The sequence below is a fragment of the Camelina sativa genome, chromosome 5, assembly GCF_030686135.1.
Source record: "Camelina sativa cultivar CO46 ecotype springtype chromosome 5, ASM3068613v1".
Taxonomy (NCBI): domain Eukaryota; kingdom Viridiplantae; phylum Streptophyta; class Magnoliopsida; order Brassicales; family Brassicaceae; genus Camelina; species Camelina sativa.
The window spans coordinates 13,051,830-13,069,572 of NC_141884.1; the positions used below are offsets into that span (position 1 = coordinate 13,051,830).

General features: G+C 33.5%; 1 protein-coding gene and 1 long non-coding RNA gene across 4 annotated transcripts; one reads left to right on the forward strand and one right to left on the reverse strand.

Moving 5' to 3' along the window:
• Window positions 1–1,838: 1,838 nt before the first annotated feature.
• Window positions 1,839–4,999, reverse strand: LOC104789201 (uncharacterized). Of its 2 annotated transcripts, none has more exons than XR_015556797.1 (9): window positions 4,655–4,999; window positions 4,368–4,541; window positions 4,081–4,269; window positions 3,832–3,969; window positions 3,606–3,724; window positions 3,378–3,510; window positions 3,158–3,287; window positions 2,776–3,079; window positions 1,839–1,953 (listed from the first exon to the last, which is right to left on the reverse strand). XR_015556797.1 is itself a non-coding variant. In XM_087450022.1 (9 exons), exons 1-9 carry the CDS (start codon window positions 4,982–4,984, stop codon window positions 2,303–2,305), a joined length of 1,899 nt encoding a protein of 632 aa, XP_087306148.1. In that variant the 5' UTR covers window positions 4,985–4,999; the 3' UTR covers window positions 1,839–2,302. The 2 variants fall into 2 exon arrangements, 1 of the variants encoding a protein (XP_087306148.1); XM_087450022.1 differs by having other exon boundaries at window positions 1,839–2,761; window positions 2,853–3,079.
• Window positions 5,000–12,195: 7,196 nt separating this feature from the next.
• LOC104786702 (uncharacterized) lies at window positions 12,196–13,171 on the forward strand. Of its 2 annotated transcripts, none has more exons than XR_015556798.1 (2): window positions 12,196–12,689; window positions 12,770–13,171. It is a non-coding gene; the product is annotated as an uncharacterized LOC104786702 (long non-coding RNA). The 2 variants fall into 2 exon arrangements; XR_767608.3 differs by having other exon boundaries at window positions 12,216–12,689; window positions 12,760–13,171.
• The last annotated feature ends 4,572 nt before the right edge of the window (window positions 13,172–17,743 follow it).

Here is a 17,743-nt window from a genome sequence, read left to right on the forward strand (position 1 = left end):
AAAGTAGGCATCACTAAGCGTACTTTAACCAGATCCCCATTGAGTCCTTGAACTGTTTCCTCCTTTGTTTGGCTAGAATGGCGTCCCTAATTAGTCGATCAAGACCCTTAAACAACACGCGGACATCCGTGGATTTGAGGTCGTGAAGTCTGGCGTTGCGTTCTTGCCAAATAACATACAGTGTGGCTTAGCCAACTAATCTGCAGAGACTCTTTGGTGCTTTATCATCTCCCATATCTAACCAAGCTGAGAGGGCTGCCCAAGTGTGAAAAGAGAAAGGTCTAAATCCGAGACGACTTGTCACCCCCACCCAGAGTTCCTCACTGACTTCACATCGGAGAAATAAATGCTCTCGGGTTTCCTGCAACAGACCACATAAACAACAGTTTTCTTCAATTTGTTGCCCCCAATGCACTAGTCTCTCTCTTGTTGGTAGCCTGTCCAGATGCATGAGCCACATCATGAGGGCATGTCTAGGAATTGCTCCTTTAAACCAGACTTGTCTAGCCCAATTGGGTGGATCTTGCGCAGGCCTTATCACCTCCCATGTCCTTTTTGTTGAAAATTGTTGCAGCTTTTCAGATCCAATTTGCCAATAATAGTCATCTGGTAAGGTAGATAAGATGGGGGGGGGGGGGGGGGGGGGGTTCAAGCGTTGTTAAATAGATTTGAAGCTCCTCAACTTTTTCCGACCTTGCTGGTCTAAGTCTCCATCCCGAATCAGAACAAGCTTGCACCACCTTCCCATGGAGAGGAATTCCAGTTTACTTTGATACATTTTTAGTTTATTGTGGTTTTGGTCGTTTAAATTGTGTATGGATCATGGATGGTTATGCAATTATCTATATACACATTAGGTCTTTGTTCAACTTCGAATAATGTTTGGGTTATTTAGCATCGGTTCGGTTGCATTTAATTTGGTTTCGAATGAGGTTCATTTTGTTAAAAATAAAATGATCGGTATCGTTCTGTTTATAGTAATTTTGGTTTTAAAATGATTTCAGTTTGGTTCGAATTGATTACGTCAGTGACTTTACAGTAGCCCTATTGATGAATATATATATATATATATATATATATATATATATATATATATAGTTTTTCTGTAAATTGTTTTAGTTGTTGAATTGGGGACTACTTGCATGATCATACGAAACTCGAAAGATATCTGGAGAAATACATGCATGCGAGAATTGTACCAACTTAGTTATTTGTTACAATCATCATCACTTGCACATGATGTAAGACCATATATAGAGAAACTGTGTAATCATAATCTCCCTAAAACGGATATATTTTTATCTTTCTCTTTCTTTTTTGAATAAAAATCTCTTTCTCTTACTCTTTTTATATTTTTTATCTTTCTCTTTCACTACTATGGTAACCTAATTTTCTATAACCGATTTCCGATTAGATCTATTGCATCATTAGCAAAATATGTATTTCATTTTGGCAGAACATGTTGGTCTAAGAAGATGGGGTGATGGTGCTTCAGAAAATTCTGAGAAGTCAGAATATGGCAGACATGTTGACCAACTCACCAAAGTCGTGTCGTATCAGTTGGTCTTCTAAACTAATGATAGACTACGCCACTATTGATGGAGACTGAAGATCGTGATTAGTCTCCAAGTTGTAGAAACAAATCTTAATATAAAGGATATATGGTTGATGTCAATGAATGTCAGTGAATCTCAATACAAATCGCATAGTTGAAGTCTGTGAACTGTGAACGTATTGGTTGTTTAAAAACGTTTTATTAAGAGTACTATTCCAGATAATTTCGCCTCATACTTGTTAATCTTGGGTTTTACTTTTAGATGTATCTTTGAGAGAACTTGTAGCAGGCAGAGATATCTTTGATTTTAGTGAATTATACAGTAGCAAAAAGTGGAATAAGCTCTCCCGTTGAAGGTGAACCACTATAAATCATTAACATGATCAACAAGAAGTTGTCTTAAAAACCATCCTTCATTACATCTCGCGAACCGGGTCGTGAAAATTACTATATCGTAGGATCTCAGTTCATCGAAATGAAAAGGCAAACTACTTTTAAATATTTTTGTTTTTAGAAAGATGTTAAGACAACTTATATAGACAATCACAAAAAGCCCAGTACCAGATGTTTCTCTCTTAGTTGTTTAATGCTGTGGTGATTGCATTGACGTATAGCTGCAGATCCAATGAGTTCACCAGAGGTCCCTAAGCTCCGGGTATAAAAATAGAACAACTGCAGCAGTGGCTGCTGCTCCTGCAGCCGCTGGACTTGTCAGCTTCTTTGTAAAGAGAAGCATTCGCTCCTCCTTCAGTGATGGCTTCTTCTCCTCCTTCTTGGGTTGTGGATTGTTAGGTGTTTCTTCTCCTCCTTCTTGGGTTGTGGATTTTTAGGTTTCTCTGCCTTCCAATTCTCTTTCACCGCCGCGTACTCGTCGACACTGTAACTGTAGGATCCGCGTTTAGATTCAGCCGCACCGGCACCGTTCCATTCATCCCCCACATCAGCAGAACCCATCTTCGTCGTCCTGATCTGTTGTATGTTTCCGGAAACACCGGCGTCGTATGTTAGCGGTTTTTGCTTCTGCTTGCGCTTCCGGGGCACGACTTTCGTCCAATCATGCTCGTCAAGGTATTCTACAGATTCGATCGGATGAGGAGTGTGTTTGTACCTTCCATAGGGGAGTCTCCGCGAGATCAATTGGCAGGACTTGTCAGCCTCTTTGTAAAGAGTAGCATTGGCTTTTCCTTTAGTGATGGCTTTTTCGTTCTAAAAAATATCACAACAGCTTTAAGTCAGAGATGAAACTACAAGAGGGAAGGGTGAAATAAGTTTAGCTTAGAAGAGTAAGAGGTATTACTTTCAGCCTGAAGCTCTTAATAGTTTGACTGAGAGTGAGAGTATTTGTCGGCGATGACAATAGTTTGAGGGAAAGATACTTCCATTCGTCCACAAGATTCTTAAGAAGAGCAACACTAGCTTCTATATTCTTCTTATAGAGACTGTCCCAGTCCTTCCAGCAATCAACGTTTTCAGTTACAGACCAGATAGCTATTTCAGTAGCTTCCTTGGCTAAAGCAGGGTTTCCTGTGACAACAGTAACACATTAGAATGAGAAGCAGAAACGTCTAGGATTTGAGGTATGTGTTACTAGTATATGTATACCTTCTCCAGCTAATTTCAAAGACAAAGAGAAAATCTGTAGAATGACTTCTTTCATTGCGTTGCTTTCTGGGTCACCGGTAAGAGCCACTTCCTTCAGAGAGGGATAAACTGCCTCAAACCTCTTTGTAGCCTGTGTGCGTACAGAGACCATGCTTGTGACCAGAATCGAAAAAAGCATCAAGGTTTGTGTTGTTATGAATTCCAAAGATTACTAACTTACTTTTACTCTGGCAGATGAAGCAGGGAATGTAAGCCGCAGCAAGATTTCAAATGAAGGAGGCGGAATCATTCGCTCATGCACAATAATAGCTTGGTTCCAACGGATCGTCCAAGCCATTGGATGCGCCACAATACTGACAGGATAAGAAAAATTGCATAAAACAAAGATGAGATGATTGTTTATATTATATAGCAAAGGAGATCAATCAAAAGAAAACTTCCGACTCACTACTCAACCAACTGAAGGATGAGATCCCTTGACTGAGGGTTGCAGCTCTTATTACCCACTACTGGTAACAAGTTGTGCGCCCATGAAAGCAACCCTGCACCTAAATTACCCTGGGAGGCCTGTCGACATGTTAACAGTTCAAATGAATTTCATAATACAACAGAACACAGATACACACAAGTTTCCACACTCTTGGTCCTAAGTTCAGATAAGGGAAAACACGAACCACAGCCATCATCCAAACTGAAAGCGGAAGCCTTTCCTGTCCTTGAGAAAAATTGCTCTCCCTAATAGGCTCCAATGCTAAAGTCAAAGCATTAGGTCTCTTCCGCAATACCATTGTTAATGTAACAAATATTGGCATCTAAAAAAAGAGAGCATAATGGAGTTAGTCACACAAAGGTAATTCAACCACATCATAATACATATAAGTGAAAGCGACAATTATTAAGAGAAAGGTATTGCAAAAGTTTACAAGAGGTTTGGGAGAAGTAGGTTGTTCACCAATCTTGCCAGATTTGGCACCTTTTTGTTGTGCTTCCAAATGAACGATAGTAGTACAAAACGCCCACTCTACAAAGCCAGCGAGTGTCACCGCTGGAAGTTGAAGGATCCAACTGACTGATGTTTTAAAGATAGGTTCAGGAATATCACACAATGGAACCTGTTTATATATGAAAAAAAAGAGTTTATAAACAATAAGCTTCAACAATCTAACATAGACTTCAAAATCTCTGAACCAAAAAAGAAGAAACAGCTCACATTCATGACATCGATAAGCTTGGGCCAAGTACCCTCCAAAGGAAACATCTTCAGCCATGGGAATTGCACCTCGGTAAGTTGTCTCCCGATGTGCAATTTCGGCAATTTCGGTAAGTTGTCTCCCGATGTGAAAAATCTTAATAGCTGAATCTCTGGCAATTTCGAATACGATTCCTATTTAAGCAAAAATAAAAAAATTGAATTCTGATTTGTGGGGTTATGCATTTTTAAGTAACTAAAACAAAAGGATCGAGCTGAATTTTACATCAGCTGCATGATGCACTTACCAATGATACGGCGAGGAAAGCCGCAAGACTTGAATGATCGATCTTTGCCATAGCTTCGGACAAAGACACTATCGGTTTCTTCTCTTTGTTTGGTTTCTTCTCTTTGTTCGGTTTCGGCTTTTTAGTTTTAGGGAGATTCTCATTATTCCTCGCCGCCGCCTCACCGGCACTGTTCGTTTCATCCTTTACATCAGCAGAAACCATCTTATTCGCCGTCAGTATCCGTCGTTCATTCCTGCCGGAAACTTTGTTCTTCCGGGACACGACTTTCGTCCAACCATGGTCCTCGTCGTCGTCATCAACGTTGGAGTTGCATGGTAATTGATCCATTCTTTTTTTACTTCAACTCGGATTTTTTTTTTAGGAATTGGTTCGGCTTTTTAGGTTTTTGGTTTTTAACCTATAAAAACCATACCAAAAACAAAACAAAAATATGAAAATTTAATGTAGTTTGATACTTTTATTTGAGAACTTTATGTAAAATTTTTATTTTTTGTTTACAAGAAAATTAGTGGTAACAAGTGGTAATTATATAACAAAAAATAAAAATTTACCATAAAGTGGTACTTTTATGTTTACAAATCTTAATGAAGGCTTTTTTTTTTTTATCTTAAAGCTAATTTATGATTATCTATCAAGCAGGACAATCTTAAAGCTAATTCTAGGGGTGAACCTCTCTTATTCACTCCGTTTCAATTAAAGAAACAAATCTTAATTAAGGAAACAAATTCTGTAGATGAATCAATTTTAAAATTGTTAATTGTAAAAGTTATATTACAATTTTTAATTATCACATCTAAACTCTAACCATTTTTTATATATCCAAACTGACATATAATTTTGTTTGATTGTAAACTCTAAAATCTAACCATTTTTTCATAAACCCAAACCGACATATAATTTTGTTTAATTGTAAATTCTAAATTCTAAATCCTAATTAACTACTCTTTTGTAAATCCAAACCGACATATAACTTTGTTTAATTATAAAATCTAATCCATAACCACTCTTTTGTAAACCCAAACCGACATATAATTTCGTTTAATTGTAAAATTTAAACCCTAACTACTCTTTTGTAAACCCAAACTGACATATAATTTCGTTTAATTGTAAAATATAAACCCTAACCACTCTTTTGTAAACCCAAACCGCCATATAATTTTATTTAATTATAAAATCTAAACCTTAACCACTCTTTTGTAAACCCAAACCGACATATAATTTCGTTTAATTGTAAAATCTAAACCCTAACAACTCTTTTGTAAATCCAAACCGACATCTAATTTTGTTTAATTATAAAATCTAAATCCTAACCATTCTTTCATAAACCCAAACAGATATATAATTTTAAAAATTATAAATTTAAACCCTAATCCTCTTTTATAAATTCAAATCGACATAGTTTCCTTAATAAAAGATCTACATAATTTGATTTCTTAATTTGTTTTGTCTTTTTATTTTAATTTTGATTTATTTTTTTAAATATGATATGACATGACATATTATTGTATTTTGGTTGGTTAATTAAGAGGGGGTTATTGGTTCTATGATTTTAATGGATTTAGAAATCCAACCAAAAATCATGTGTTATTCAATCATTGATTTTAAAATACTTATCAAAATTATGTGTTATTGGTTCTATGATTTACAAATACTTGTTCAAATCCCATGTTATTCATTTAATGATTTGTTTTTGGATTTCAAAATCCACATTATGTTTTAAATGGATTTGTATGGATTTGAAAGTGTAAAATAGAAGGATCCAAATCCAAGGATAAAACATGTTATTTCAAAATCAATGTCTTTTGATTTCTAGAATTTACAATTCCATATGGAATTAGAAATCATCTATCCAATAACAGCCCCTAAGAGGGGGTGAATGAGAGTTGTTCACTCCTAGGGGTGAATCCAAGAAATTTTCACAAATTAATTAGTTACCACTTGTTACCACAAATTGCATCAAGGGTATTTTACCACAAAGAAATTTGTGTACCACTCATTATAGATAAGTTAGCTATAAGGTAAAAATGCCTTAATATTTGTAGTTATCAGCAGGTTTTAAATAATTTCGAGCAACCGACACGGCAACGTGTCCAAGGCTTCCGAGGGCTTCCTCGAGTTTTCTTTGCTTTGTGGATGGTTCATGGAAAGCGACGGATCAGTTTGCTGGTCGAGGATGTTTCTGTGTTTCGCCCGGGGGGGATGAAACAACCATGTGCGCTTCCAATCTTCAGCGAAGTCTCTCCCCTCTTCATGCGGAGATCGAAGCCCTAATCTGGGCAATGCGATGTATTATTGGAGCAGATAACCAATCCATCATTTTTCTTACTGATTGCTCTGACCTGGTGAAGATGGTGTCTTCGCCTTCCGAATGGCCAGCTTTCACACCTTATTTGGAGGATATCCAGGCGGACAGAGAGGAGTTTACTTCGTTTTCTGTAGTCTATGTCCCTTGCACTCAGAATGGTAAAGCGGATAATTTGGCTCGACGTGTTCGTTCAGTTCCGCAACAAGTTACCTTTGTAAACAATTTCCCTTCGAATTGGCTCGTTTGAGTCAATCTTGTAAGCTGTTGTCAAAAAAAAAAAAAAGACACGGCAACGTCGCCAAGGCTCCCCTCAAAGCCTCAGATGAAGACGACAACCTTCAATGAGTACCAAACTGTGAGTCGTTTTGAAAATCTAACATAACATATATACTTGCTGTTTTTTATTTATGAATTATACGAAAAAGAAACAGCGTACCGTCTCTCTTTTTGCTTTTTCCAGTCATGTGATTACTTATTATTAGACCAGGTCTATTACTCTAATAAGTTTGATAAATTTCTAAAAATTGTCCAAAACACCAATTTAACCATATTATCTATATATACATTTTTGGAGACATTTATGAAATAAATCTCAAGTTCAAACATATTTACAATCATGCCATTGACATTAAATTTTACAATTATTTTTTATTTTAAATAATATCAAATTCAGAATCTAATTGAAAAAGATTTTCTCCTATTCAAATTTCCAAAAGTATCAGACCAACATCCATTAGCATTAAATATTTTATATTTAATTAATCCATTTTCTAAAAAAACAGTAGTAAAAATTAAAGACAATTGATTAACCATAGACAATAATAACATCCTAGATATCCGATTAAACTTCTTGATTTAAAAAGACTTTACAAAAAAAACACTCCACCATTTTAATCGACTTGCACAACTATAAATACAAAAGTATTAAATGAGATAGAGATAAAACAACAAAAATTACAAAATCAAATTATAGTATACTCATGTAATTATAAAAATAGAATATATTATGTAATATTATTATCTCTACATTGTAAATGAAAAAAATATAGCTCTGCGGTGTACCGCGGGTGAATATCTAGTTTTCACATAATTTTCCAAATTCAATCACCACAACACCAGTAGTAGACTCATCAACACAAGAAATCACCAATAAAACTTTGTTATTCAAATTTCAAAAGAGTCAGAGATAACAACTAATAAATCACAACTTCAAAGCCTTGATTAAATCACAAATTTCAGAGCCTTAGAGTAGTCTTGGATTTATATAATGAAGCATAACTCCACAAGGGAGTAAGAGACTTTAAAACAACTATTTTTTTTTGCATAAATTACAATTTTGGATAGGAAATGAATTTAAGGAGGTTGGTTGAATTGCTTCAGATTTTCGTGTGTAAGAGAGTAAGAGACGTAAGCTATTGATTACCTGCAACTTGGAGACATTTTTGCACAGCTTTTTCTCTTTTAATCAGTAAAAGGAAAATCATTAATATTCAAGCAGCAGCATGATAAAGTTCAAAACATGAGAGCCTTTTATCAAGCTGAGCTAAAAGTAAAGCCTCTAACCTTAGGTATTTGTCACTACAAAAAAATGAATGTATAGTATCATAAAATTAAGTAATGTTATTTTAAATTACCTATTTTAACATCATTTATTCAAGTGATGTTTTAATTAACTAATTTAACATCAATTAAACAAAATTGTTTTAACCTTTATTCGTTTGTATCACTTTTCTAAAAAATGATATAAATTATAGATTCACATCATTTAGATAATTGATAAATCTATCAATATTTATTAAAACACTTTTCAATATGATACAAAATTTACATCAATAAAAACAGATGTTAATTTACACTAGCGGGAATTAAAAACCACTTATGTAAATTGATTTACATCATTTAATTTCTAATACAGTTACTCATTTATTTATTGTCAATAAAAAACCAGGGAAAGAATTAATGAATTAAAGTATTTACTTATTTTCTTTTTTTCCGTTGGTAGTTAAGGATGGATTTTTACAATCCCACATCGACAACTTCTCAAGGAATGATTAGAAATTGAGAATTCAGCCCAAAAAACCCAAACTTTACAGAATTTGTCAAAAAAAACATGAATTCTTATCTTGCCAAATAAACACTCAACTTTTGTTGACTTTCAAATATAATAACAAACTTTTCATTGACTTCCCAAATCAACACACCATTTATTAAGTTAATAGAAAACTTAAACGTCATTAGCAATGCCGTTTACTGCTGGGGTTAAATCATAAGACGTTTTTAAATTCTTAGTTTAAGAAAAAAACAATCTGCATCATCAAGGCTCGAACTCGGGTTCTGGGAGTGCATAAGGGGGTATTATACCACTGAACTAGTGGAAACTTTCGAACAATAGTGCACTGAACTTGATTTTATTATATGAGTATACGGAATTAATTAAAGGTCGATTTTTTTTTTCTTTTCAACTTTCAATTCACAGATTGCACAGACCAAAACTGGAATTAACTAACAAAAATCTGCAAACAAACCAACTAAAATAAAAAAATCTGCAATTTATATTCACTTACAAAACCAAAACTTAGAATTGTTCAAACCAAGCCTGCAACTTAGTTCTAAAATCTGAAAATTAACTAACAAAATGAATTGAAGGTTGAAAAGTAAAAGAAAAAATCGACATGCTTGCTCTAAACCGAGATCTTCTTCTCTCTACATCGACAAAGTCTGATTTTGGTAAGGTTGTCTGATTTTTTTCTGTTTTTAATTCCGTATACACACTATAATAACATCAAGTACATTACATTAATGTTTGAAAGTTGCCACTAGTTCAGTGGTATAATACTCCCTTTGCAGTTTGAGAACCCGAGTTCGAGCCTTGGTGATGCAAATTTTTTTTTCTTAAAACTAAGAATTTCAAAACGTCTTATGATTTAGCCCCAGCAGTAAACGGCGTTGCTAATGACGTTTAAGTTTTCTGTTAACTTAATAAATGGTGTGTTGATTTGGGAAGTCAATGAAAAGTTTGTTATTATATTTGAAAGTCAACAAAAGTTGAGTGTTTATTTGGCTAGATAAGAAATTTATGTTTTTTTTGGCAAATTCTGTAAAGTTTGGGTTTTTTTTGGCTGAATTCTCATTAGAAATTATTTATTATAAATACTTAAACCTATTTTCCAATACTTAAGTTTAGTGGAGATAACAACTAATTGTGGGCTCCATCATAAATATAATAGAAATAATATATACTATAAATTATCAATAGAATATATAAACAAATATAATTGCAAATATAAATAAATAAATATTATACTACAGAAAATAATATTTTCATCTAATTTATTATAATATTAATTTTAGTGTCAGGATTTTAAAAATGATATAACTATTTTACATTAGTTTTGATAAACGATGCAAATATTTTGTATTAATTTAGTAAAAATGATGTAAGATTTGCAACATTTTTTATAAGTGATGCAAATGAAAATCAATTCAGTAATTGAAACAAATAATATTTCAATCGATACAAATTATTTGAATCAACAAAATATAAATCATTTATTTGAGTGATGCAAATTATTTTAACATCATTTAATCATGATACAAATAAATAAAATAAATGATGTAAAACCATTTTTTTTTTTTGTAGTGTGTTATGGTGTTTTAATGGAAGTACTTTATGACATAGTATGTCTCCATTAACAATCTTGGGAACTTAGCAGCAAAGAACTAGTCTAACCTTTCAAGATTGCAAGGTCAGTGTCATGGTAATGAAATAGGTCACTAGCTTCTTGTAAGAAAGTAAGCCTTATCTCAGATTCCCAAAACATTGGATGGAGCACAGCTTCTGATGCACTAGGCCTCTCCGTGATCATTTTGTTTAATGATTTAGAAAACAAATCCAATCTCTGATGTGTCACTTGTAGGCCTAATGCATCAGAAGCTCTGCTCCATCATAGGTTCAACCAAAAAATATTTCCTCGCATTTAGACATTTATGAATTTAGTTGGTATTTTCATTATCAACCTAGACCATAATGTTGCTCTGCTCTTAGATTAATTTTATTTTCGAAAGTTATTCAACCTATCAACTGATATATATATATATATATATATATATATTAATCAAAAAAAAATTACTTGAGTGACTGAAGGGATGACTCATGAGAGAGATGCTTGTTGGTCCCATATTTGAAAGCTTTGCAATCAAAGTATTTGCTTACTTATAATTTGGACATTTCAGATTTCAAGTCTCAATAAACTAATTCCAATTCATGTAAATATGCAAGCCCATTAGGTATATTCATACATCACATCACAAATAGCCCAAAAAATATTAGTCTTAAAATAAAAAGTATAACATCACAACACAAATATTATAAATTAAACATAAAATTTGAAATTTAACTTGAGCTCATGAATTATTGCACTACAGGTGGCATAAGCTCCACAACTTCTCACAATACATTTCCATCTAATGGTATCTCTAAATAACCTCAGCTGATTTGCTTTTTTATTATTTACTTTGTCCACGAAAAAGATGATTAGATCTTGTAGATCACATATCCTAAGACTCAAATCAGAGCTAAGTGAAATACTTTCAAAATCATTACCATGGAAACATATGACTCTTGCGTATTTGTATTATCTATTGTGAGAATTTGTTCAAAATCTTGGACCTCAGATTGGGATATAAAAAGGCATTTTACATCCATTGCTTTTCATGGTTGAGAAAAACCCTCAAATACCAATGACTTTCTCATTTGTAATATTTTTATTTATTATAAAAGATCTATTAATTTTTAAACCAACTTTATCATAAATGAATTTGGCCAACAAAAAATTAGAAGCCTTTTGAACCTCTCCAAGATGTTTTGATGCATTATGAGTTGAAAGAGCTGGTGCATTCTGGTCAGAATGATATTTTTCTTTCAAATCTGGAACACCAAACATATATTCAGAATATATATATATATATATATATATCAAAATAATAATTATAATAGTAATTATATTTAATCTAAAATTTCAATTTTACATTAATGATGAAAACTTGACAACCACAACATTAATGATGCTGAACATGTTGGTTGTCCTGATTGATCCATTAAATACAGTGTCCCAACACGATCAAGTATAAACAGTGACTCTATATGTTCATTGTTCAGAAGACAAAAGAAAATCAAAGGTTATTGAGCAACTCTACACATTATATATAGAAATGTCGACATTCAGTCAATTTTGCTTAAAGCTAAATCGAAATTGAACCTAGAAACAAAGCAGCCCCTAAAGAATTTTTTCTAGGCCTGGGCAATCGGCATAAACCGAATGAATCAAACCGAGAAAACCGAAAATTTCGGTTATCGGCACCGAATGTGAGGGGAGAATCAAACCGATCGGCGAAATTATTTTGGTACTTCGGTTATTGATTCGGTTCGGTTCGGCGAGCTATAACTGATCGGTTTTTCTTAACCGAGATATATATTTCCCCAAAACTCTTATTAACCCTAATCCCCTTTATTTCTTCTCCTCTCTTCTCCGTCTTCGACCTAATGCCTCTCTCTCTGCGAAAATTTCATACCCATGAAGGCGAATAGCCGAGAATTAGAAACTTCAATCACTCATCATCATCCTCTTCTCGTCTCTTCTTCATACAACTCCTCTTCACCTCAATTTTGATGTAGATAATCATCTCTTTATTTGTCGAGTACAAATCCTAATCGGGAATTCCAGTCTGGTAAGCTCTTCTTCTTTTGTCATGAATCTTCTAATATTAGTGGGGATGATGATAGATTACATGTTGTTAGATAATTGTAGGTCACAGATCTCGTCCCGTATAGATTTCCTTATCACAAGCTTCATCGTCGGGTGTAGATCTCATGGCTAGCGAGACGAACGGCGGGTAACAAGTCTCCTGAGCACAGTTATCGTCCGCCGTCGCAGTACCGTCACCGTCGCAGCGGCACCTCATCCTTTTTGTCGAAACCCTAATTGTATAATGGATTTGGGCTTGTCAATAGATTAGATTTAGGCTATTATCAGTATTTTTATTAGGCCCATTATTTTGTTATCTAGGCCCGTTACTTTGTTGGGTAAGGTTTTGTTTATCCAGCTTAATTTTTTGTTATTTTCATCTAATTCGGTTCGAATTAACCGAATTAAAAGTACAATCGGTTAATTTCGGAATTGATTTTTAATCCAATAACCGAACCGAATAAACCGAGTACCGTATAACCCGAACCGAAACTTTATTCGGTTCAATTCGGCATAATTTTCAGATAACCGAAATTTTAAAAAACCGAATAAACCGAACCGAATAACCCGATTAAACCGAATGCCCAGGCCTAATTTTTTCAATCAATTACACACTATAAAGAATCAATCAATTACTATTCTTTGTTTTCAAATTTTAAACACAGAATTTAGGTGAAGTTTCAGTCTCTTAGAATACTTGTATGAATGAGCGAGTCTAGCCACCAAAATTTACCAAACCTACTCAATGCTCCATGATGTTTCAAAGCTAACGATACCTAGAACTGTCACCAGAACCACATATATAACAAGTGATAGGAGACACTCACGGATAGTGCAAGAGTGATCTGCCTGCGGGTCGATCCACGTAAAGCTGTTGCTGCTGCTCTTTAGGAAATCCCAATACCTCAGCAGCGTCGGCAATGCTGCAAAGAGACGTCCATGACGATGATAAAAATATAAAAACTAATACATGGCCGGTGAATTTTTCATTTGCAATATTTTTATTCATTATAAAAGATCTATTAATTTTTATACCAACTTTATCATGAATGAATTTGGCAAACGAAAAATTAAAAGCCTTTTCAACCTCTCCAAGGTGCTTTGATGCCTTATGAGTTGAAAGAGCTGGTGCATTCTGGTCGGAATGATCTTTTGCTATCAAATCTGGAACACCAAACATGTATTCAGAAAATATAATCAAAATAATTACTACTAATAAAAGGGACAATTTGAACCCTCTCCTTGTGTCCACCTCAGCAAACTCCAAATCCATCTTAGAGAATGCCACATCATCTAACTCTTTCTCAATGCAACAATTAACAGCTACAAATTAACCAAGCGACATCTTGCAAAAAAATTAAAATCCGCTAAGCATATGAAACGTTAGCCTCAAAACCCATTGTCTCCCACATGGCCATGATCTCCGTTTCAAGCTTCTCTCATCTCCTGTGGCTTTATGGTTTCTCAATTTAAATCCCACCAGATAAGTTACGACTTCACTAATCTCATCTTTATTAATAACTTCTACGTGCAATTTTTCTACGCTGGAAGACCACATGTAAGAAGATATGGCCTTTCTTCTTCTTGCTTTCTCTTCAGTTTATGGGCTTTTAAAATTCACGTCTTGTTTTCTCATGTTTACTGTTTTGTTGTCTCTCTAGCTCATGGAGAAACATTGGGTTGGAGGATGATCAACAATCTTAATACATGTTTTCTAGATATCAGTGTCTCTCTTATGCGTCGGAGAATTTTGTTTTTTGGATGATATGATGTTCAAACTCAAACACTCAAACCATTGTCGATGATAGCTAGCTCTTTGACGCCGAATTCTCAAGCACACAAGAGTTCGTGGTAAGATATTTTTAAAAAATTTAGGGATCGTTCTTGCTATTGCATAAATCTAAGTCATACACCATAATTCTCACTGACTTCGTCTAATTGCATGAGAATAGGTATAAAAAGATAAAAACAAAAAGTGTCATCATATATTTTCTATAATGATATATAGAACTTTCTCAGCAGCACTAAAGCTCAAAGCCCTCAAGCCTCAACTGAAAGCAAGGTTCAAAGACTTAGTTTACCAATACGGGACAAACAATTTCAACGAGAGTTTATTGGTTCAATCAGCCAAACTTGCTTATTTTTAATCAGTTTAGGTAATTTATCATGATCCTATTATTTGTCTGCTTTTATTTTCTGAAACGGTTAACGTTTCATTTTCTTCTAGAACTGTTCCACGTTAAAGGTTATCAATCAACTGGTAGTTGAGACTTGAGAGACGTCTCTACTCTAGATGCACACAAAGGATGACAATAGCCATAACGTAATTAGCTTTGGTTTCATGGTTCCTTTCGTCTGAACTCTGAATATTTATATGTTAAAAAGAGCACACTTTATTTTTATTTCTGAAACTTAATACAAGCTAAAAACATAGCAGTTCCAAAGTCTTTCTCACGAAAAGAAGTTTAGTTAGACCATTTCCTTATGCATGTAACATATGCTGCTTCAGGGGATAACAAGATTTCAAAGCCTTTAATCAACTAAACGAGACTTTGTTCTCAATGGGTTAATACATACTCAGAAAAACGCACATGAAACGTGAAGGTAATAACAGATTTGCAGGTTTACATTATATTTGGTTAGATTAAGAAGAAAGCAAGTAAAAACATCTTATATTAAAAGTTAGTTCTCTGGTAATGCAGGCACAATTTCTGCATTCTTAATTTGTCAAGAAAGTAAAATAAAGAACAGAGAGTACTCTATAGCCTGGAGATTATCTATAAAAATACATGATTTATACTCTATGGCCAAGAATCTGAAAGATTAACACGAATGCGATAAAGCAAATACATCATGCAACCATACGATCTACCGACGCAACACAAAATTATCATATTTATAAAAATCTTCATATAATTCTTATCAACATAAGAAATATATATAAATAACAACTACTTAACTAAAGAAAACAAATATAAATGAAGTTCCATAACAGTTCCTTAGTGTTGTAAACTTGGTAGTGTTCTAATATATTTATCTTACAAAGTTAACAAATGCACTTCATATTGTAGGCAAAAAAAAAAAAATAGTATATTAAAAATATGGTTTGTATTACAAAAATAAACATGAAAAAAATCAATATTTTCATTCTGTTGGATACTATCCATAAACATAATTATAAGATATGGTTTACAATTTTCATTTCTAAAACCTGATGAAAAATATTCTAAAAACAATGAAAATTCACCCCAAAAAATATTTAATTATAAAATAAAAGAATGTGATGCCAAAAGTATTGAAAATATAATTAGTTTGCATTAGAAGCAGCAATGAATTTGGAAAGGAAATAAAGATTGTAGAAAACTACTTATACAAAAATAAATGACAGCAAACAATAGTCACAGAATTATTCTGTTGGGTTTAAATTGTTTAATGGATAATTAATTTGGTTGAAATAGAAAACAAAAAGGAGACCATAATTAATGTCCCATACAAATTACTATGTTAGATTTTATATGGTGTAATTGTATCATATATATAAAATATCCATTCACCCCTTAGAGTATATACTAATATAACTTATAGTACTATTTATATTTCATTTTAAACAAAAAAATAACACAAATTCCGCGCGTAGCACGGAGTATTCCCTAGTAATTATAATAGTAATTATATTTAATCTAAAATTTTAATTTTACATTTACCGTAGGTCTTTTAGTTGTTATATATATGGTAATAAAAATAACAAATTATATATGTTAAATGATAGGGTTGTAGCCTAATAATAATATAAAGAAGACATAAATAGTAACGGTGTTGACCGTAGATTAGTAGATTCAAATTTAATTGCTTTATACAAATGACATATAATTAAAATATCCTATAACTATAACATGGATCCGCCAGTATTGATAACAATCACAACAAATGCATCTAATCTAAACATATGCAAAATTACTTTTATTGCATATATGAATGAATTTTTGGACTTTTTTCAGAACCTCAAAGTTCGCTGCTTAATAGTAAATTACTCAAAATTTTGAGCAAATTGTTTATTTAGTGTGACTGGAACAAAACACGCTCACAAGCGATACGACATCATCTGCTTCTAATTTTATTTTATTTTATCAATACGATGTCGGTTAACGAAAGGGTTTATTCCTTGTCTTTTACGAAAGGGTTTATTCCTTGTCGATCTTGGGGAAAAAAATCATCACTCATTCACTCCTTTTCGGTTTTGGTTATGTTGGTGTTGTCAGGAATGGAATCCTTGGTTGTGCTCTCGATTAATCCAGGTTCGTATTGCTTACCTAGTTTGATATCCTTGTCGATATCTTCTCTGCTCTGCGTCTCATTTCCAATTTCTCTGCTCTGCGTCTCGTTTCTGGTTTTGTGAAGTGCGTTCTTCATAGTTTTTTTTTTCTTTCTAATTTGCCCTTTAGTGAAAGAGTAAATGTGATTGATTCTCGTAGTAATACGGAGATTTTTCTGTGTGAGTTCCGATTTTGGTTTCTAGGTGTTCGTCAATCTGGTTTACTGATTGGATTTGAAATCGTCGAGTTCTAATACAAATACGTAGTCCATAAGAAAACGTAGAGCATGATTCTCAAGTTTAAGAGCAGTTCATTCTCGCAAAGTTCAGCCATTATATAATCTCTTTGAAGAAAAAATAACGAATAAAGCACGCAGAGATAGTGGAACCAGGAAACTGCTATTCTGTATTGTTTTGTCTCTTAAACAAAAACTGAATTTTGCAGGCAGAATTGGAAGAGATGGATGAGAAAGAAGGTCAAGAGATTGAAGATGCAAAGAAGACAGTCGCGGACGTCCAGAAGCAGTTACACACCGAAGAACTAATGATGCCTGATTTTAGCAGTGGCCGTTGCCATCATTAATGATGCCTTAAAAAGCTTGTGGACGAGTGAAAGGATCATTCCCTCACACTAACATCATCACCGAGAGATACTCTCACTCTCACTTAAACTATAAAGAAGAGCTTCAGGCTAAAATTTAATAAATACCTCTCACTCTTCTAAG

Excerpts from the sequence above, each read along its gene's own strand:
- LOC104789201 (XM_087450022.1), bottom strand. The coding sequence starts at position 4,984 with ATGGATCAATTACCATGCAACTCCAACGTTGATGACGACGACGAGGAC. Across the intron at positions 3,511-3,605 it reads ATCCTTCAGTTGGTTGAGTA|TATTGTGGCGCATCCAATGG; the intron begins GTGAGTCGGAAG and ends TTATCCTGTCAG. Across the intron at positions 3,080-3,157 it reads TTTGAAATTAGCTGGAGAAG|GAAACCCTGCTTTAGCCAAG; the intron begins GTATACATATAC and ends CTGTTGTCACAG.